Genomic DNA, 22,076 nt, shown 5'->3' with positions numbered 1-22,076 from the left:
TCAACTCTTGTGCCCTGTACTGTATGAAGAAGATAAATAGTTTTCCTAAGAAGTGCCCACCCTGAAATATTTTATGTTCTCCATAATGTAAGGCTCTGTTATAGGGTTATACAATTAGCTTGGTCTTTGGGGATCAGCCAGAGAACATTTGATATATTCAAGTGATTCATATCAGTGTCTTAAAAAAAAGTGTTTCAAATACACATTGCATGATACTTTGTTAGTTAGCTTCCTTAGGGCTTATGCACACAGGAAGTTTTAAAAATGCCAGAGCTACAGCAGAGCTAAAAACGCCCATTTTTCGCATTTAGCCACGTTTTACATTAGCGTTATTGCGTGTTTTCCCGTGTTTTTTTGGCGTTAGTGGTTTTAAATAAAAACACCATTTATAATATAGAAACTCCTAAAAACATCAAACGCGGCTTGATGTGTTTCACTGCATTTTTACAGTTGCTTGTACTGCTCCTGTTGCACAGGCTGTCGTTTTCTCCTACTGCCGCTAAACGCTTATGCCTCCAAACGCCTCTGACAGTTTATGTGTGCATGGACTAACATGGGCTAACATGAAGGGGCTTTCAGAAGCAGTAAAAAAAAAAAAAAAAAAAAAAAAAAAAAGTCCCTAACAGCAGCTGTAAAAACGTCCTGTGTGCATGAGGCCTTAGTTTTCAGGGTGACTATTGATTTTTTTTCCATGTTTGAAGTATGTCTAAATTTGGAGAATAGTTTGCCATGTATAGAGTTTAGTATGAATTTGCTCAATTCCTAGGGAAGGGAGTGTACGAATTAAGCATTTAAAGTTAAAATTCTGTTTTACTCGAAGTATAGTTTGAGTTGATATTGAAGCGTTTAAGTGCCTTGAATTTAGTACTACACTGGTCCAAAATGTTTCCATGTTTGGGGAGGTTAGATAAAGAGATAGCTGGGTTGGTTATGACAAGTATTTGTGTTGCTGTTCCACTACCTCTATCCCTGTAACATTCTGATTTTTTTTGTTAGATATGCTACTAATTTGATTGCTACGATAAGAGAGAGAGAGGGAAAGCCCCTTCTGTTACCTTGTTTAACACTCAAAGTAGATGATTTAAATCTGCAGTTATCATATGCTTGTGGAGTGGAACACAAGCATATTTATGTTCCAGAAAATAAAAAGGCTATTCTAGGATGTTAAAGGCTTTTCTGATACTCAAGAGGAGCTACAAAGGATTTGATGTTGCTTTGCTATATTATATAGTATATGTAAACCCACCACTTGTAAAACAACCTATTCAGTTTAAAATACAAATGAAAGGCAAAACATTTGTTTATATGGCAAAAATAAAACTGACAGGTGTTAACACAATCCCTTACTCTATCCCCAAAAAATTTCTATTATTTCTACTTTAAGTAATGCTCCATAACCTACTGGAATTTGTTTTGTTTTGGATAGCGTAGGGAATGAATACATTTCCTGTCATTTTTTTATTCCTAAGCGAATGGAAACAACCACTTCGTTATCATAGAAACAACGATCATCATTGGATTTCCCAGCACTTTTTTCCCATAGTACCCGGACAAATAGAAAAAGGGAATCTCCCCAGTGAGAACACAGTCAGCAATAAAAATTAGACAGTGGGTCTTGCTTTAATGTGGTTCCACTATGTACCAATGTGAAACGTAATGCAGGTTTGAGAATTGTATTATCCCTTTTCTTAAAAATGTTATATATATAAAAGAAAGATCGAAACAGAAATATTAGCGGTGGTTCTTTTCTCCACTCTACCCATTCTGTTGTCTAAGATTCAATTTCAGAAAGGAAAAATAAAATGCGAGTTGGGATTGTGATAAATATGGACAGATCTTTTGTCTCCTATGGATAGAGATGAATATATAGAATACATATTTCCAAATATATGATGAAATGACCTGTGCATTATAACCCTCAGTACTGCTCACATGTAGTCTGGGGACTCACTTTATCTGCTTCGTGCTTTTGTACCGGATGAAGAGGACAATGGGATAGATGTGGACACTGTGAAGACGCTCAATAGCATGAGGGGCTATGTCCAACAGACAGTGGCAGTTCTGTGAAACAAAAAAATAGGTTTGCAGTCAGGTATTCTTGTTACATACATCCAGAGATGAACAGATTACTTTTATGTACATGTTCTTTAGATATTGCTACGGTATACAGCTTTTAAATTTACCTTCTCTGTGATCTCCTTTATTGAAGCAACCGTGGTGACATCAAAGTGCCCACTTCGCCTCTTGTAGTCTATAAAAAGACAGTCCTTCACCCCACGCTCTATGGCCTGCTGTGAGGCTTTCATTACCTCTAAAAGACAAAACATTTTAATATGCAAAACATTGCACAGAAAGTAACTAGCAAAATGAATCTCTCTACTATAACCAAGGGAGAAAAGTAGTGACTGTACTCATATTGAAAGGGTAAGACGCCTACCTAGAGGACATCTGCAGAACCTCCCTGGGGACTCCTTGACGAGCATATCTTTCACAGCATCAACTAATGGTCCTAGAATAAGCACAGGGCGAGGTGATGTGCAGTCGACCCTCTGAACTCGCTGGTATGCCAAGTTCATAGATTCTAAGAGACAAAAGTCAATGCTATGGTTGAGAAAGAAAAATTAAAACAAGTTGACTCAATGGTACTTCATATAAATGCATTATCTTTTAGTATAACAAATTGATTACTTTAAATAACTAGAGCTACTTCTCTATATGAAAATATTCAGCCTACAGCCTTGTGTGTGTGGTAATTTTCCATGTTACATGACCCAACATTGAACTACAGGCCCTGATGTTTGAAAGATCTCAGTGAGAATGAGTGCATGTTAGATTAAAAACCAAGTTCAAAACAAAGCATTATGCTGCAAAACCACCTTGTCCTTACATAGCACCAAAAAGGGTTCCCTACAGGACAAGGAAGCCAGCTCTGAAACCAAGAAAAGCTACTCTACAGCTAAGAGACATTTCCCTAATCGGTTGAAAGGGCAGCTTTTGGAGCAAAGAGTACCAAGGAAAAGTCCCACTGTGTCACTGGCATTTGACAAGGTGGACAACCACTTGAACAAATGCCTTCATTAAAGGAGTGAGAGGTAGATTGGTTTCTGGAACAAAATGGCCAAGACCTGACCTTTCAGTGCTACTCAAGGACAATTTTTGATTCAGTGCCAACTGTAAGAAAGCAAGCAACCAACCCACAGAAAAATGGCTAGGGCGCCAGTTCTTCTGCTCATACCAATAGATTTATGCTTTCCAGGTATGATGGTATACCTTTCAAGAAGTGGCCTAACTTGAGATAAGAAGCATGGTAATTAATGATACCGAGACCACCCCCCCCCATCCTTTTCACTTAGAACCTGGACCGCAACAGCCATGCCGTTAAGGGCAGCAACTAGGAAGCAGGATGGTAAATAGGACCTTGTGACAGAAGGCTCCCAGGTGGTTACATTAACATGCAAAGAATATCCAAGAACCAAGCTCTTCTTGGCCAATTTGGGGCCACCAGATTAATTGTAGCTCTTTCCACCTTAATCCTGTGAAGCAGACATAACTGAAGTAGGGGGAATGCATAAATCGGATAGAATTGATCCCATAGAGTTACTAGAGTGTCTACTGCCAACTCTAGAGGATCCCTTGTTCTGAACACAAAGTTGTCCAGTTCCTTGTTGAAACCGGATGCCAGGAGACCCATTCATGTACGCAGTCCCCCAAAAAGGACAGAATTTCCTGAGCAGTCTCCCGATGTAGTGACCATTCCCCTGATGCGAGTTCCTGTCGATTCATAAAGCCTGCCTGTTTTCCATACCCAGTATGTGCACCGTGGGTCACTACCCAATGTAAAATTAAATCTGTCACCTTCTGAGCAGCGTGACTTCTAGTGCCTTCTTGGTGAGAAGGTTAGTCCACCACAGAAGGGAAAGATATATTACCCTAACCTCCAAGATGTTGACAGAAAGTTGAGTTTTTAAGTCCCTTGCAAGGTGGATTTCCCTAGCACTCCTCCCCAGCCTGAAAAGCAGGCATCCTTGGTGAGAACTATCCAGTTCAGCAGAAGAAAGGCTGTCCCATGGCAGGAACACCTTGTTCTTGGCCTTATCCAGCACCAATCCCAGGTATTTCTGACATTGTGTTCCCGAACCAAGTTTTGTGGGTTGAGAATCCAACCAAACCTCTTTAAGACCTGTATCATCTGTTAGAGATTCTCCCTCAGGGCAAAAGCTGACCTTTCCCTCAAAAGCAGGTTATTTAGGTATCCTAGGAAGTGAATCCCATTGGAATGTAACAGAGCCAGCACCAGTGTCAAGACCATCAAAGACTCAATGAGCCATGGCCAGTCAAAAGAATAGAGCCACAAATAGAAGATGGTTGTTGTCCACCAACAAAGTTCAGGCAATACTGGTGAGGAGGAAAGATCAGGATGTGTAAGTATGCATCCCTGATGTCAATTGATGCCATGAATTGCCCCGGACGAAAAAGACCGCTATGACCAATTATGTGGATTCCATGCCGAACTTTACTTTCAGACTTTAGGTCTAGAATGGGTCAGACCTCCCCATTTGGCTTTAGAACCGTAGGTTTGAACAGAACCCCCAACATGTCTCTTCTTTTGGGACATGCATTCTAACACCCTAAGGCTGTAGTTGGAACACAGCTTTGAGTAAATCCACTCTGCACATTGGATGGCCAAAAATGAGGTGCAGAACGGATCAGAAATTCCAGTTTGTAACCAGAATATGTCCTCCTGTACCCAGGAGTCCTAAATCTGTGAACAAATGTTTGTGAAGGTCAGCACACTATTACCAATGGAGGTGCCCCTCCATTGTGAAGAAGATTTGGGATCAGGTATGGAGGGTCTGGAACACCAAGATTTGTGGGAAAATAAATTACCTGGTTTGGCCTTGGACATGGATGCCTGGGGAGAACCAAAGGATGATTTTTTTTCTGTGCCGAGGGATCTGGCTTACCCATAGGAGATCCTTTTCTTCTTACTGGGCAAAAGAGCACTTTCCCCACCTGTCGTCTTCTTGATTTAGGCACCAAAAGACTCCCCAAAGAGGTGTTCATCTTCAAATTGCATCCTTTCAAGTCCAGTAGAAAGATGCCTAGCTCAGGTGTGTCCAGCTACAACACGCTCTGCTAGAAAATGGCGCGGGCACATGCACACTCTGATCAAATATGGCACCTTTAACAAGGTTGAAAGTGGCAGTATGGCAGTTTTCTATATACACCGGAAAGCCAAAAATGGCAGCTGTTTAGCCTTCTGAGGGCATGCCCCGCTGATAGGGTCCAACCCTCCTAAGGAATGAAGTAGCACCATCTTACTCAAATACGCCTGCTCGGTGACTGACCACCAGTCGCCCAGATCCACTTTTAATGGCTCAGCACCCAACTTACTCCACTCGGAGTAGTATCTCCAGGGCCAATGCAAAGTCATTTTTCCCACTTTGGTGCATCTGTCACCTAAGGACAATAGCAAAAAACTGAGGATCACAGCATCAAGCTTTGAGTGGCTCTGCCAGTGTCCAATCATCAGCTGAAGGTGGTGCAGAATATAACCCATTCGTTATGATTGATCTGTGCTGTACCATAAAGAAATTACTTTTGCCAAATGATTAGCATGCTAAAGAGAGCATTAGATATAATTTTGAGCAGATCCACTAATTTCACTGTGTGTAAATGACTCACCATCTAGGAAAGGGATGGAATCTGTGCTGATGGTATCAAGCCCTTGAAGTTCCTTGCCATCTTTAGACCCACTCCGCTTGTGTTTGTGTTTCCTGCGGAAAAAGGAGCGCCTGGCTGCAGCAGAAAGAGTCTTCCCAGCAGCACCTTCATCTTTTGCCTCTGAAACACTGAGGCGGCGGGAGAATTCCTGTTCCATCCTGAAAAAAATATTTAGCATTGAGGCTTTTACATAAAATGGGTCAAGAAAACTTCAAATACTTTGTTTGCACAAGTCTTATGTGACTCAGAATTTCACTATGAATGCTCTGCAGTAAAAGATAGGGTGTGTTTACATTTTAACAAGCTAAATATCAAATGTACTGAAGAAACTGAAAGAGACCACACTGTTTCCCCATTTTATATCTGTCCCATGTAAGTCTGTTTGTGGAATTGTGAAACAAACTGTGGCAAAGTATCTGTACCGGACAGATACTATGTAGCTCTGTCTGACTCAGGACTTAAAGTGGTTGTAAACCTCAGGCATGAAATCTGAACAAACCACATATTTCTATAGTTTTTACTAGCCTTTCTCCAAAGCACGAAGTGCAACTTCTCTCTGCTGTCTAGCTCCTCTGTAATCAGTCCGTTCTGACAAATTTTTCTCACAGCAAGCGAAAAAAGGTGACAGGGGAGGAACGAATCTGTGATTGACAGCCTCAGCTCTGTTCCTGTGTGCTGTGTGAAGGGGGTGTGTCCCTTCCCTCCAATCAGCTCTCAGAGCACCTGTATGGTGTGCAGCTGCAGATCCCTGCCCCCTGCTTTGTGAGTCTGGGAAAAATCCTTTTTATCTGAGTTTTACAGGGATGTACAAGGACATATCTCTGCAAATAAACAGGTACAACTTATGCAGGAGGATTTGTTTCACTTCTGTGTATCACCGGAGGCTAATAACGTCACTGGTTATAGGTAAGGGTTTACAACCACTTTGATGCAACCCTTCACACTCACATGTATTTGCTGGGGATCTGGCCCCTCCCCAGTTTCTGAGCATTTTCATCAAGCTGCCAACCCATCCATGCACCAAAAGCTCCCAGAGGAAGGGTGTCATCCACAAACAGGATATCGTCCTTCTTAAAACTTAGCTCCTGAGGGTTTTCTGCTGTTCTATCATAAAGTGCTCTGAAAATGAATACACAGAAATCTGGTTAAAAATCATCAGTGTTTACATCAACTAAGCTCATGAATTGCCCCAGTGATGGAGCAAAGTAATGTTTACTTTAATAGGTCACAGAAAAATAGTAGACAAAAATAGTTGTGTGCATTTATGTCCCATGGTGTTGATGATCATAAATAAAAATTACCAAAATACCCTACAGACCAAATGTCCTGTATGTACAGAACTTTTTCAGTGGAAGAAATCAGTGATTCCACTTATGGAAGGAAATTTGCTGCTAGCAAAACAGGTGAACCAAAAACTATCCTATGTAACTATGTCCTAAAAATAATCTCATATTATGCTTTACAGCACATATCCAAAGGTCTGTCATTATAGGTCATGGCTTGGATATTTATATCTCATAAAACAAACATTGCATTTTTAGAGCTTGCATTACTATAGTGAAAACATTTCACAAAGTTTCCACCACTGCCACGCACAAACGTTCTAATAAAACCAACAGTAACCTTCTACTTTCTTAAAACCAGATGTGCGTGGTCCAAGGTAGTGCCAGCCAGCAATGCTATTATGTGCCTAAATCCCATGACCACACTTGTGCTGTACTAACCATATTCCTATAAGTACCAGCACCTTTAATAATACCAGGCTGCATCTACACTACATTCCTCACCAATGCACCGACTTGCAGGATCCTCCTAGAAGCTATATAACATGCATACCTCAATTTTACTGCCATGCTTAGAAGTTAAAAAAGAAATGTGCATTAAATTATAGAATAAAGGCAATGCACAACAAACTTAGTGTCACAGTCATAGGAAAACCACTGGCAGGTATTCTGAGTTTTTAGATATAAACAAGGGCTGCCATGCCCCTGGGACAGAACTACAGCAAAGCACACGGATTGTGTGTACATAGTACATTCCTAAAGTATTTAGACCCCCTTTACTTTTTTTAATGTTATGCATGCCTATGCATGTTAGAATGCCTGATACTACGGTAATTTAAACTCTTTTTTTAAATTAATCTACACTTAGTGCCACATAATGACAAAGTGAAAACAGAATTTTAGAAATGTTTGCAAATGTATTGAAAAGGTAAAAACTGAAATCACATTGGCATAAGTATTCAGACCCTTTGCAAAAACACTTGAAATTTAGCTCAGGTGCCTCCCATTTCTCGTGATCATTGCCGAGATGTTTCTATGCCTTGACTGGAGTCCACATGTGGTAAATTAAACTGATTGGACATGAGGCCTTTCGATAAAAGGCCTCACATCTGACAATGCATACCACATCAGAACAAAAACCATGAGGTCAAAAGGAACTGCCTGCAGAGCTCAGAGACAGGATTATAGCAAGGCACAGATCTGGGGAAGGCTACAAAAAATGTCTGCTGCACTGAAGGTTCCTAAGAGCACAGTGGCCTCCATATTTCTCAAACGGAAGAAGTTTGGCACAACCAGGATTCAGGAGTGAACTGAGCAATAGGGGGAGAAGGGCCTTAGTACAAGAGGTGACCAAAAACCCAATGGTCACTCTGACTGAGCTTCAGAGATCCTGTGTGGAGATGAGACAGAGATCAAGAAGGACACAACCATCACTGCAGCTCTCCACCAATCTGGGCTTTATGGCAGGAAGCCTCTCCTTAATGCAAAACACATGAAAGCCTGCTTGGAGTTTGCAAAAAAAGCACCTGAAAGACTCAGACTGAGGTACAAGATTCTCTTGTCTGATGAAACCAAGATTGAACTGTTTGGCCTCAATTCTAAATGTCATGTCTGGAGGAAACCAGGCACTGATCACCTGCCCAATACCATCCCAATAGTGAAGCATGGAGGTGGCAGTATCATGCTGTGGGGGTGTTTTTCAGAAGCAGGGACTGGGAGACTGGTCAGGGTTGAGGGAAAGCTGAATGTAGTAAAGTACAGGGATATCCTCAATGAAAAACTGTTCCACAGCTCTCAGCACCTCAGGAAGGTTCACCTTCCAACAATTTCCTAAGCACACAGCCAAGACAACTTAGGGTTGGCTTAGGGGCAACTCTGCAAATGTTCTAGAATGGCCCAACCAGAGCCTTGAATTGAACATCTTTGAAGAGACCTGAAAATGGCGGTTCACCAATGGTCCCCATCCAACCTGACTGAGCTTGAGAGGATTTGAAAAAATTAGCAGAAAATCCCACAATCCAGGTGTGCAGCACTTGTCGTGGCATACCCCCCAAAAAACAAGGCTATAATTGCTTCAACAAAGTACTGAGTAAAGGGTCTGAATACTTAAGTATATGTGATATGTAATTATTATTATTATTTTTTTAAATAAATGCAGACATTTCTAGAATTCTGATTTCACTTTGTCATTATGGGGTACTGAGTGTAGATTAATGAAAAAAAAAAAAAAATTAAACAACTGTAGTATCAGGCTGCAACATAACAAAACTAAAAAAGTGATACTAGAAATGCACTGCAAGTGAAATTTCCATAACATGCTTCCAATTGCCAAACATTTTAACCACTTGCCGCCCGCCATATAGCAGAATGATGGCGGCAAAGTGGTTTCAATATCCTGACTGGGCGTTATATGACGTCCGCAGGATATTGAGCCGCTGCGCACCCCCGGGGGCGCGCATCGCGGCGATCGTTGTTGCGGGGTGTCAGTCTGACACCCCGCAACACTGATCCAGGTAAAGAGTCTCTGACGGAGACTCTTTACCACGTGATCAGCCGTGTCTAATCACGGCTGATCACGATGTAAATAGGAAGAGCCGGTGATCTGCTTTTCCTCACTCGCATCTGACAGACGCGAGTAGAGGAGAGCTGATCGGCTGCTCTCCTGACAGCGGGGGTCTGTGCTGATTGTTTATCAGCACAGCCCCCCCTTGGATCCCACCCAGGACCACCAGGGAAGCCGCCCAGGACCACCAGGGAAGCCATCCCACTAGACCCCCAGGGAAATACTAATCTGTGCCCAGGCAGCTGCCAACCAATGCCCAGGCGGCTGCCAATCAGTGCCCAGTCACAATGCCTACCACTGCCACTAGGGATGCCTATCAGTGCCGCGTATCACTGCCGTGTATCAGTGCCCATCAGTGCCACGTATCAGTGCCCATCAGTGCCGCCTATCAGTGCCCATCAGTGCCACCCATAAGAACCCATCTTTGCAGCCTTTCAGTGCCATCAGTGTCGCCTATCAGTGCTCATCAGTGCCACCCATGAGTGCCCATCAGTGCCGCCTATCAATGCCCATCAGTGCTGCATATCAGTGCCACCCATCAGTACCGTCTACCAGTGCCTGTCAGTGCCCATCGTCAGTCCCGCTCATTGGTGCCGCCTTATCAGTGCCTGCCAGTGCCACCTTATCAGTGCCCATCAGTGAAAGAGAAAACTTACTTATTTACAAAATTTTTTAACAGAAACAAAAGCAAAACTTTTATTTTTTTCAAAATTTTCGGTCTTTTTTTGTTTAGCAAAAAATAAAAACCGCAGAGGTGATCAAATACCACCATAAGAAAGCTCTATTTGTGGGAACAAAATGATAAAAATTTAGTTTGGGTACAGTGTTGGATGACCGCGCAATTGTCATTCAAACTGCGACAGCACTGAAAGCTGAAAACTGGTCTGGGCAGGAAGGTGTATAAGTGCCTGGTATTGAAGTGGTTAACATTTTCTAAATTAGAACTTCAGGCCAACGGTTGGATATCTGAAACCATTTATAACTTTGGTTGGTCCCTTCTATAATTCAGTCACTTCTTCCAGACAACATAGCCAGAACAGCAACCTTGCATTCCTTAATACCGCTTATACAGTTCTGGACCATCCATAGTAAATAACGGAGAATAATCATAATGAAAATTTAACCACTATCCAGTGCTAACTCGACAGATCTGTTAAATGCAGAAGTTCATCAGCTCAGAGTGCAGAGAAGGAACTAAATTCATGATTTGGGAACGGTTAGTTGTATTAAAAAAAAAAAAAAAAAAAAGATAATTTAATAACCAGCTCCCTCTCATACACACACACACACACACACACACACACACACACACACACACACACACACACACACACACACACAGTTTAGCTCCATGTTTAAAACTAACCTGACATAGAATCCATCCCCAGTTTGGTCTTTGATTTTATTGAACTCCTCTAGTTTTTGCTGTACTTTTAGCTTGACATTCTCTGTTGGTTTCAGCATTTCTAGGTAAGCTTCTTCGGCTGTTTTGTTCCTCATATCAACAGAGCCATACTACAGAGGCAAAATAAAGAAATAAAAAACAAAAAAACACAGAATTAAAAAGGGCCAACATATTTACAAACACTGTAAATATAGAATTCACAGAACATAAACACAGACCTTGTTCACACTAGTGTGATTTCAGATACAACTTGAGTCGCACAGAATCACATCAATGGAAATCATATAATTTTCCAACAGTGGACATTCACAATAATGCAGCACAGCATGATTTTGGAAAAGGGTCGTTTGCTACTTTGGTGTGATTTCAGCGTGATTTTGGCCCCATAAAATACACAAACCAAATCCAAAATGCAAGTTGCACTGCATAATCGCACTGAAAATCGGATCAAATCGCAGCTGCAGTAGTGTGAACTTAGCCTCACAAAACATCAAATTAAAGTCCAAATCCAGGGAAAAAGAAAGAAAATATTACAAGTAATGCCGCCACCAGGGGTAGCAGATCCAGGGAATATCCAATTGCCTCCTGGGGGATCAGGACATTTTTTTTCCCCTGCTGGAGAAAACAGGACCGTGAATAATTTTTTATTTGCTTTCCTCTGCATCAACGACGGGTGTAAAAGAAGATTTTCCATTTGTGTGTATGAGTGTGTTTATTTTTTTTTTAATTGGTTGAACTAAATGGATTAGTGTCTTTCTTCAACCTGACTAACTATGTAACTACACCTTGTTATGTGCCCCCCCCCCCCCCCCCGGCTGCCACAGCTACTGCGCTCACTCCTCTGGTCGTAATGATACCTCACGTGTATCACCGATGGCAGCGATGAGTCAGTAGAAGCACCAGAAGGTGGCGGGAGGGGATGTCCGTAAGAACGATCAAGCGGCGGAACAGCTGCTATGATCATTCTTATGGTGTAGGGAATCACCGGCTGAAAAAGCCGATATCTGAATGATGCCTGTAGCTGCAGGCATCATTCAGATATACCCCCACAAGTCAAGGACGTCATATGATGGCCAGCGGACGGCAAGTGGTTAAAAAGAAACCATCCCACCACTGTTGATTGGCCGAGATGGTAAGGTCTTCGATGCGTCTCATTCTAGTGCATGTACAGTATCTCCTTATTTAGAATCCGGCCAAGCACGAGAGTGGAGGGTGGGTGAAAAAAAGTTTGGCAGAAAGATGGTGTATAGTTCATCTAACAAGTCATGTTTACATTTTTCCAATTGATTTATAAATATCCATCTCTAATGAAAAAAGATGTTGGTATATAATCTCCCGGTGTAGTGTTTGTCTCAGAACTAAAACTGAAAAAATTAATAATTCATTAAGATAATTAAATACCGTATATACTCGAGTATAAGTGGAGGCCTAAATTTACCACAAAAAAATGGGAAAAACTTAGTGACCCGAGTATAAGACGAGGGTGAGAAATGCACAGCTACTGTAAGTGGAAAAGAGGGTCAACAATGCCCATTTGCAGCCTCACTGTGCCCATTTGCATGCCTCACTGTGCCCATTTGCAGCCATAGGTCCCCCAAACTTCAAACTCGGTAGTTAAGGGTTCCTAGATGCCCCCTAGCTGCAGCCAAAATTTGGGGTCTCTGAACCCAAATGTCCCGAAATGACATTGCTGCAGATGGACACAGTTGACCGACTTTGGGGCCCCGTATCTCGGGGCCACTTAGTGCTAGGAACCCCAAAGTTTGGTATGCAAACTCAGTTGAAATAGCACCATAAAATATCCAAAGCTGGGGTTTCTAGCACCAAGTGTCCCCGAGATACAGGGCCCCAAAAATCGGTTCAGAAAATGTCAAGCACTTTTCTGCAGCAGAGAATGACATTTTCCGAACCGTGTTTGGGGCTCCGTATCTCGGGGCCACTTGGTCCTAGGAACCCCAGCTATGTTATGGTACCAGTTCCACTGGGTTTGCACACCAAATTTGGGGTTCCTAGCACCTAGTGGCCCTGAGATACGGGGCCCCAAAGTCGGTTCGGAAAATGAAATTTTTTGCTGCAGAAAAGTGCTTGACTCGAGTATAAGTCGAGGGGGGCACTCTCGGCACAAAAAAATGTGCTGAAAAACTCGACCTATACTCGAGTATATACGGTAGTATTGCACACATAAATCTATAAATAAATGAATGTACATAAATATGTGTATACACATATATAAATACATGCACACACAAACCATGAACATAGAGCCTAAGAATTCTAATACATGATCAGTCTGCAGCACATCAAAAAGGCTTCAAAAGCAACAAACAGGAAAGGAAAAGATGGTGGAAAAAACAGAACATGCACTGTATGAATAATTAGAATTTGGATATAGCAATTGTTGAAAAATGATTGGTGAACAACAAGTCCCAGAAAATGATGAAAGAGATTGATTTAAGGCACCTCCAGTAATCACCTCTTCTATAAAAAAAACCTTTCCTCTCAAACTAATCCCGATTTTTCTAAAATTATCATAGATCATAATTCTCCTGTTCCTATACATATTGATTCAGCTCATCACGCAGATCCCCGCTGTAAGTTGGAAACTGATCCTCATAATCATAATCCACAGGTTTCTCATCCTTCAGATACACCTATAGTTACCTTTGGAGGTTACCCATCATCTATTCCACTGTCTCTTTTTTTAGTCCAGATCCACCTACCCAGCCAAACGGTAATCAAAAAGAAAAACACGAAGAAGAGGTAGGAGAGGGGGAAGACTCAAACATAAATCTAGACATACCACGTCCGGACAAGTTGCGGAAACTATTAAAATCTACAACCTGGCCTCTCAGAACCTGAATGACCAAGAAACATTGCTACTAGCTAGGGGCCTCAACTTTGTCCCAACTACTTTTCCTAATTCATTTACCATGTTTAAGGATTTTAATAAATTCATTTGTAATCTAACACTTAAGAGACACTACAATATGAAGGCTAACAAAACTAGCATCCAAGACTTTTCCGATGATCAATACTGTCCATTAGATACTCCTGCTGATCGACAAGCCATCCAAGACCTCTGTGAATTATGGAATGCAGATGAGGATGATGACTTGATTGCTTGGTCCCAATATTCTCACTCTTCCCCGTCTGTACATACTACTTTTAGACCCAACTCAGTCCGAAGGTCCTTATGTAGCCACTTTTTATCAGGTAATTTTTAAAGAGCTTACTGACCTATGTTTATTAGAATCCTCTAGGCCTCATTATTCTGTCAATAACCTAAGTCCCCAAGAACACACAGCATTAAAATCACTGAGCACTAACCCTAATATTATAATCAAACCAGCTGACAAGGGAGGAGGAATAGTGGTGCAAAATAAATCGGACTACCTCTTGGAGGCTAGACGCTTCCTCTCATACGCTAACACCTATGAGAAATTGAGAACAGACCCCTTGCCCAAATTCATTAAGGGATCTGATCTAATAGTGACACATGCACAGGCCGAAGGTATACTCAGCAAAACAGAGGCAGCGTTCTTTCGTAAACCTTCCCCCCCCCAAGCACCATATTTGTATCATTTGCCGAAAATTAATAATCCACCTGGACGTCCTAAAGTTGCTTCCATGGACAGTATCACTACAAGTTATTCGCTAAACATAGATCACTTCCTTCCTATGTTCGTGACGGCACACACTTGATAGAACTGTTACGTCCCTACACATGGGAGTCCTCATACTTATGGGTATCTCTAGACGTATTCTCATTATATACCTCTATACCGCATACAGTTGGCCTTCAGGCCGTGGCCCATTTTCTTGACACAGATCCTACCCTTAATACACAAGTCGACTTTATCCTTCAGGCTACCAAGTTTTGTTTGGAGCATAATTATTTTCTGTTCGTTGGTGATTATTAACAGAAACAAGGCACAGCTATGGGAGCAAATTTTGCCCCCAGCTATGCAAACTTGATTTTGGGACTGTGGGAGTCCAGGTGTATTTGGGTTGACAACCCTTTTTCTACACACCTAGTCTTCTACAGTCAATATATTGATGATATCATCATCATTTGGGACGGCCCTCCTAATTCTTTCAAAGAATTTGTTAACAATTGCAATGCCAATGATTTTGGTCTATAATTTACCTCAGTAATGGACCCCGAGTCTATTTGTTTTCTGGACTTAGAGCTATTTCATATTAATAATTTATTTACTGCCAACAACTATAGAAAACCTACGGCTGGATATTCATTTCTTCATTATTCTAGTAGTCACCACCCTAGGTGGGTCAAATATGTCCCAAAAAGCCAATTTCATCATCTGAGGCACAATTGTACCAGATTGGATGACTACAAACTACAATGTACCACCTTGAAGAAAAAATTTCCTGATAAGGGCTATCCCCCAAATTTCATCGATGAAGCACATTCTCTCTATCAAACAGAATATTTCCCCACCTCTAGAAAACAGAGTTCTGAGCCAGTCACTAGATATATTACACAATACCATGTGAGTCACAGGAAAATGGAAAATGTTTTCAAGAAACATTGGTCCATTCTCACTCAGAACCCACATTTATCCTAGTCTTTGCCCACAGTACCAAAATTGCATACTGGAGGGCTCCTAAAATCAAAAGAAAAAAATTGCCCCCCGCAAAATTAAACCTCAGACCAAAATTACCATGGTAAAGCAACTCACACTAATCCCACTATTAGGCATCTTCCATTGCAAAAAAGCACCATGTCTCACCTGTTCCCATGTTACCCATGGCGAAAATACTTTTATAGCTAATGGAAAAACTTTCCCCTTAAAGGGGTTGTAAACTTTTGTGTTTTTTCACCTTAATGCATCCTGCAACTTGACACGGCGGGGATGCGCTGTCTCTCTGTCCAGGGTTCTCGGCTCTTGATTGGATAGATTGATAGCAGCGCAGCCATTGGCTCCCGCTGCTGTCAATAAAATCCAATGACGCGGGCGCCGGGGGCCGGAGCCGAGTCATACATATGGTGGCTATGGACGCCGAATGCTGGACTCGGGAGCGTGCCCGCAAAGTAACCCCCTTGGGAGAGCGCTTCTCCAAGGGGGTTATCGGATGTGGGGAGGAGACGCGAGAGCCGTCGGGGGACCCCAGAAGAGGATGTTCGGGGCCACTCTGTGCAAAATGAGCTGCACAGTGGAGGCAAGTACGATATGTTTGTTATTTTAAAAAAACCAAAACCCTTACAATCACTTTAAGCTCCTTTTATAACGGCTCTACGACGTATGTCGTTTACTGTATATCTTGTCCGTGTGGGATTCTATATGTTGGCAGAACTATTAGGGCCTTGCATGCCAGGTTTGGAGAGCACCAACGAGCTGTCCAGACAGACAACCCACAATACAGTATCTCTCGTCATTTTGCTGTTCTTCATCCGAAAGCCATTGCTGACCTTCAGGTATGGATCATCAAATCCATACTTGAGAAATGACACCCCATGGCCTCAATGAGGAAATTGAAATCAATACAGTTATTTAATAATCATTCACTTTTTATTTTTATTTTATTAGTTAACTATTTATACAGGTATAATATGAGTTTTTTTTTAAATATATTGTTCTAATAAATATATATATATATATATATATATATATATATATACATACACATACATACATACACACACACATATATATATACATACATTATTTTCAGGTTCCGGGGCCTCCTCCATACTTCTTTCTCGCTCCTTTTCTTCTTCCACCCCATTTTTCCTTTGAGTCACGATCTAACCACATACAGTCCCCATCATATTAGAATAGGTACATATGTGCATACCTATATGCTGTTGTGTGTGGGTGCCTATGCACACGCATTAGTGTAAGCACTCTGACTTTTGTACATGGTTGCCTTTGGACCCACTGACATGTGTGTAAATGGCAATATGTGTTTGTATTCTTGTGATCATGACTAGCCCGTTACTCTATGCCTGCTCATTTCATTAATTATTTCACACATTTTATATATATATATAATTATTATAATTCTTTATTTTATTTTTCATACATAGTAATTATTGATTTTTATTTAATAATTTTTTATATGTAAGAATCGACTCATTTTTGTTTCATCTTTTGTACTTATTTTTGTTGACAATATAATTTTTTAACTAATGATCTTCAATTATTTTAATAATTTGCTAACAATATCTTCCTACTCATCTATATGATAGTATATACATATGGACAACATATGTGTTCCTCTTTTGCATCTATTATATGATATACCATATTCATTTTTTCATCATATATAATTTTTTTTTTTTTTTTTTTCACTCTGTTTATTCTATCCATTTTTATTAATTTAATGGTGTATTGTTGTTGTATTATAATTGTGTGCTAATATTCTGGTATATGTCATGCCTCTGGCCCCTTAAACTTTATTGTAAACACGGACACTGTCACATGCCGCCAGCGTCAGTCTATAAAAGATAAGACATTTCTAACCACCAATTAGATCTGAGGAAAAAGCGGAAGCTTTGAAACGTGTCATCTGACATGTCTGAACGTCACTTCCAGTTTACGGACTCCTCCGAGCTTGCGTTCCACGCTGGAAAGCACACCTTTCAGCAGACACTAGGCTGGTCCTACACGCCGCTCTGCCGACCCATCTTCTGCAGCTTGCTGGGACGCCACTCTGGATGCAACCCTGGACCCTGCAGTGACCTTATGGCCCACGGACATCAGCATTATTATCATATGCCCGGCTCTCACCTATACTGTGCGAGTATCCATTAGGCTTTTGTTCTTAAATAAATCGTTTGCTATATGCTGCACTTAGTCTGGCGCACCTTGTCCTTTTTATCTTCTTTTCACTTTTATCAGAAAGCCCTTCGCTGGCTGAAAAAGCCAGTACTAAGCTCATGGCTGCAGCAGCAGCTGTAAGCTTGATTTAACCACTACCATACCGTTTATAAACATACCCTGGTAGACAAGTGGTTAAACTTTAGACAGTGAAAAAGTATTTTACATATTTGCTGGGAAGTAGTGTTGGACTAGTGCAGGAGGAGTCCCATGCAAGGACAGCTATGATTCCACCGTAACTGAAGAAAGTATCAGACTAGCTGCTTTCTAGCTATTAAAGAAACGCATGTTTCTATGAAGCCAAACCAAGTAACATCTCTAGGTGCCATCAGCAAGTCATGGCTTGGAATTGTGTAAGAAGCTGTAGAGGTAAACAGTTTAGTTCTACCCTCATTTTTAATGGCACATAACAGTTGAAAGACTAGAGTTCACCTGCAGGTCTGCAGCAACAGGGAAGAATCCCATGATAGAAGTGGTAAGAGGGGAAGCACCAAGGCTCCTTCCCTTTTTACATTTTAGATGCCACCTATACCAATCACATAAAATGGATTATTAGGGGGAAAGTACTTCCCTAATCATTCTTCTGCTGCATTTTGTATCACTAAAAATTACATCAGAATTCAATGAAATATTTGAAGTCAAATGTAACAAAAAAAAAAGGAGACAATTACAGGCAGACTATTCACCAGACTGTGTCCAATCCTTGTTCTCATGTTGACCATGATTTGAGCATTGTGCTGCCATCTTGTGGCTGAATAATGACATGTCTGCAGAAAAGTTGTACAGTATATGCAGTAAAGAGACTGATTTGTCAGTATTCATTTGAAGGAAACTAAGTTATATGTACAAGAAAACAAATGTCCTAAGAGGCTTTAAAGGTTTGGGTGATTGTGAATAGTTCTCAAAAGACCGTCGGGTTGTATGTGTGTGCATACATATGTAGTTATTTATGTTTCTAAGAAAACCACTGCACGTCAGCATGCATGTACACGCTGCTGTGCGTGTATCACTATACAATGCATGACTCCCATAAGATAGTTACCAAAATCAGATGAAACACAGCAGAGGTGCCTATGCTTTCTTAAGCGGAGGCCCCAGATGTGAAAGCCAAATGAACTGCACTTGGTGCAAATGGAGAACCACATTTTCGCTCATAAAAAAAAAAAAAAAAAAAAAAAAAAAAAAAAAAAAAAATCAAGAATTTACTTAAAAGGGAAACTGAGGATATAAATATGGGAGCTGCCCCTGCTGACTTGATTTTCAAATTACATAGCCTGGGGGCTGTGAAATGTCAGGACCCCTGATAGGGACATGTACTTTCTCAGGGACTGTGATTCACCAAAATGCAATAAAATAGGCAAATTTCACATCTCCATGAACAGGTAAACAGCATTCCCCATACTTCCATTATGACAAATTCCTTTTAATATAATGAAAATTAAATAAAATGAAAGTCGAGTATTTAATGATTGACAAGAGCAGAGATGTAAAAAAGCATACTGTATTCCTAAATTTACAAAAAGACAGGTTTGAAAACCGGAAAGACTTAAGTAAGGCTAGCAAATATCCTACAACATCTATTTGCTCAGTGCGGTACACTCCCACCTACAGTGCCTTGAAAAAAGTATTCATACCCCTTGAAATTTTCCACATTTTGTTCCACATCATGTTACAACCAAAAACATAAATGTATTTTATTTGGATTTTATGTAATAGACCAACAGAAAGTGGATCATAATTGTGTAATTGAAGAAAAATCATAAATGGTTCTCCAAATTTTTTACAAATAAACATCTGATAAGTGTAGCGTGCATTTGTATTCAGCCCCCTTTACTCTGATACCCCTACATAAAATCTAGTGGAACTAATTGCCTTCAGAAGTCATCAATTAGTAAGTAGAGTCCACCTGTGTATAATTTAATCTCAGTATAAATGCAGCTGTTCTGTGAAGCCCTCAGAAGTTTGTTAGGGAACCTTAGTGAACAAACAGCATCACGAAGGCCAAGGAACACACCAGATAGGTCAGGGATAAAGTTGTGGAGAAGTTTAAAGTAGGGTTAGGTTATAAAAAATATCCCAAGCTTTGAACATCTCATGGAGCACTGGTCAATTCATCATTCGAAAATGGAAAGAGTATGGCACAACTGCACACCTACCGAGACATGGTCGTCCACCTAAACTGACAGGCCAGGCAAGGATTAGCATTAATCAGAGATGCAGCCAAGAGGCCCATGGTAACTCTGGAGGAGCTGCAGAGATCCACATCTCAGGTGTGAGAATATGTCCACAGGACAACTATTAGTCATGAACTTCTGAAATCTGACCTTTATGGAAGAGTGGCAAAAAGAAAGCCATCGTTGAAAGAAAGCCATAAGAAGTCCCCTTTGCGAGAAGCCATGTGGGAGACACAGCAAACATCTGGAAGAAGGTGCTTTGGTCAGATGAGACCAAAATGTAACTTTTTGGCCTAAAAGCAAAATGCTATGTGTGGTGGAAAACTAACACTGCACATCACCCTGAACACACCATCCCCACCGTGAAACAAGGTGGTGGCAGCATGTTTTCGGGATGCTTTTCTTCAGCATGGACAGGGAAGCTGGTCACAGTTAATGGGAAGATTGATGGAGCCAAATACAGGGCAATCTTTGAAGAAAACCTGTTTGAGTCTGCAAGACTTGACTGGGGCGGAGGTTTACCTTCCAGCAGGACAACGACTCTAAACATACAGCCTGAGCTACAATGAAATGGTTTAGATCAAAGCATAATTATGTGTTAGAATGGCCCAAAGTCCAGACCTAAATCCAACTGAGATTCTGTGGCAAGACTTGAAAATTGCTGCCCACAGACACTCTCCATCCAATCTGACAGAACTTGAGCTATTTTGCAAAGAAGAAGGGGCAAAAATGTCACTCTAGATGTGCAAAGCTTGTAGAGACATACCCCAAAAGACCTGCAGCTGTAATTGCAGCGAAAGATGGTTCTATAAAGTATTGACTCAGGTAGGCGGAATACAAATGCACGCCACACTTTTCAGATATTTTCAAAAAATTGACCACCATTTATCATTTTCCTTCCGCTTCACAATTATGTGCCACTTTCTGTTGGTCTATCACATAAAATCCCAATAAAATACATTTAGGTTTTTGGCTGTAACATGACAAAAATGTGGAAAATTTCAAGGGGTAGGAATACTTTTTCAAGGCACTGTATAGTACTCTTACAACTCCACTGACATCTATAAGAAACAGAAAATACGGCAATGGAACACTTAACCAATGCCATCTTTCAAAACCACTGCATCCAAGGCATTAGCATTGGAACTCACTCCCATAACTTTGGGATGTATGCAGATGACCTACTTGGATATTTGTCAAATACCAGGATAGGATACAAGAATTCAAAACATACAGCGCCCTCAGCAACTTCAAAGTAAGTTTACAAAAACTGAAGCACTTAATGTACTGCATCTTTCCTCACAGCTGAACAACTCAACATGCAAAACCTGTTCCGGTTCTTCTTCACTTTTTTGGACCCTTACAAGCCTATTTATAAAAAATTGCTGGATGACTTGTGTTTGAAAATGCAACACTGGGAGGTTGATATACCTGGTTTGGCAGAATTGCTCTTTTCAAAATTAACTTCCTCCCCAGATGTTTATATCTCTTTCAGACAGTAGCAATTACCCTTCCAAAACATTTCTCTCCTCTCTGAATCTGGTTTTCATAAAGTATGTTAGCAAGAGAAAAGAAGCATAGGCTTAGATATCAGATCTTCACTAGGAAGAGGGACACGGATGTGCGGCAATACTGGACAATGAGCTATACTACAAAACAATGCACCTTGCACATATTCTTCATTGGCTTGACTTAAAACGATCATAGATTTTGGGTGTTGATAAAAGGGGATACCTCTCCTATCCCTCTAACAACTATGCCATGGCTGTCGCCCTCTTCCTGGCCTACATCCTCAGCTCTACCATTTTTCCTTCCATCATTAACGAAAGTATGGAAGTCAGCTAAAACCATCTTTCAACTTTCTTCTTATGGACCTCTTACTCCTATACTGGGAACCACAAATTTTCCTCCTGCCTACGAGACTATACCCTTCTTACTTTTCTAAACCTTCCTATAAGGTCAATGTCGCTAAAGATGTACTATTTAATCCCTTTCACAGCTGTTTCAACCCAAAGTCCCATCAATGCGTGCATGGCTCCAATACCTGCAGCTCACCCCCTTTGTTAGAATTACTGTATATCACAC

At 41.0% G+C, this 22,076-nt stretch overlaps 1 protein-coding gene across 1 annotated transcript in view; it reads right to left on the bottom strand.

Moving 5' to 3' along the window:
- The window catches only part of DLG5 (discs large MAGUK scaffold protein 5), a gene marked incomplete in the record, with an annotated part of 215,519 nt that overhangs the window by 19,373 nt on the left and 174,070 nt on the right, over nucleotides 1–22,076 (bottom strand). Inside the window, 6 exon segments of the mRNA XM_073596836.1 lie at nucleotides 1,952–2,061; nucleotides 2,184–2,311; nucleotides 2,438–2,581; nucleotides 5,686–5,882; nucleotides 6,673–6,843; nucleotides 10,937–11,085. Of these exon segments, the coding sequence (XP_073452937.1) occupies nucleotides 1,952–2,061; nucleotides 2,184–2,311; nucleotides 2,438–2,581; nucleotides 5,686–5,882; nucleotides 6,673–6,843; nucleotides 10,937–11,085 (899 nt within the window).

Source organism: Aquarana catesbeiana, linkage group LG08 (assembly GCF_042186555.1).
Source record: "Aquarana catesbeiana isolate 2022-GZ linkage group LG08, ASM4218655v1, whole genome shotgun sequence".
Lineage (NCBI taxonomy): Eukaryota > Metazoa > Chordata > Amphibia > Anura > Ranidae > Aquarana > Aquarana catesbeiana.
Note: the sequence above shows the minus strand (reverse complement) of the source record. Positions and strands in the feature narration are given on the sequence as shown.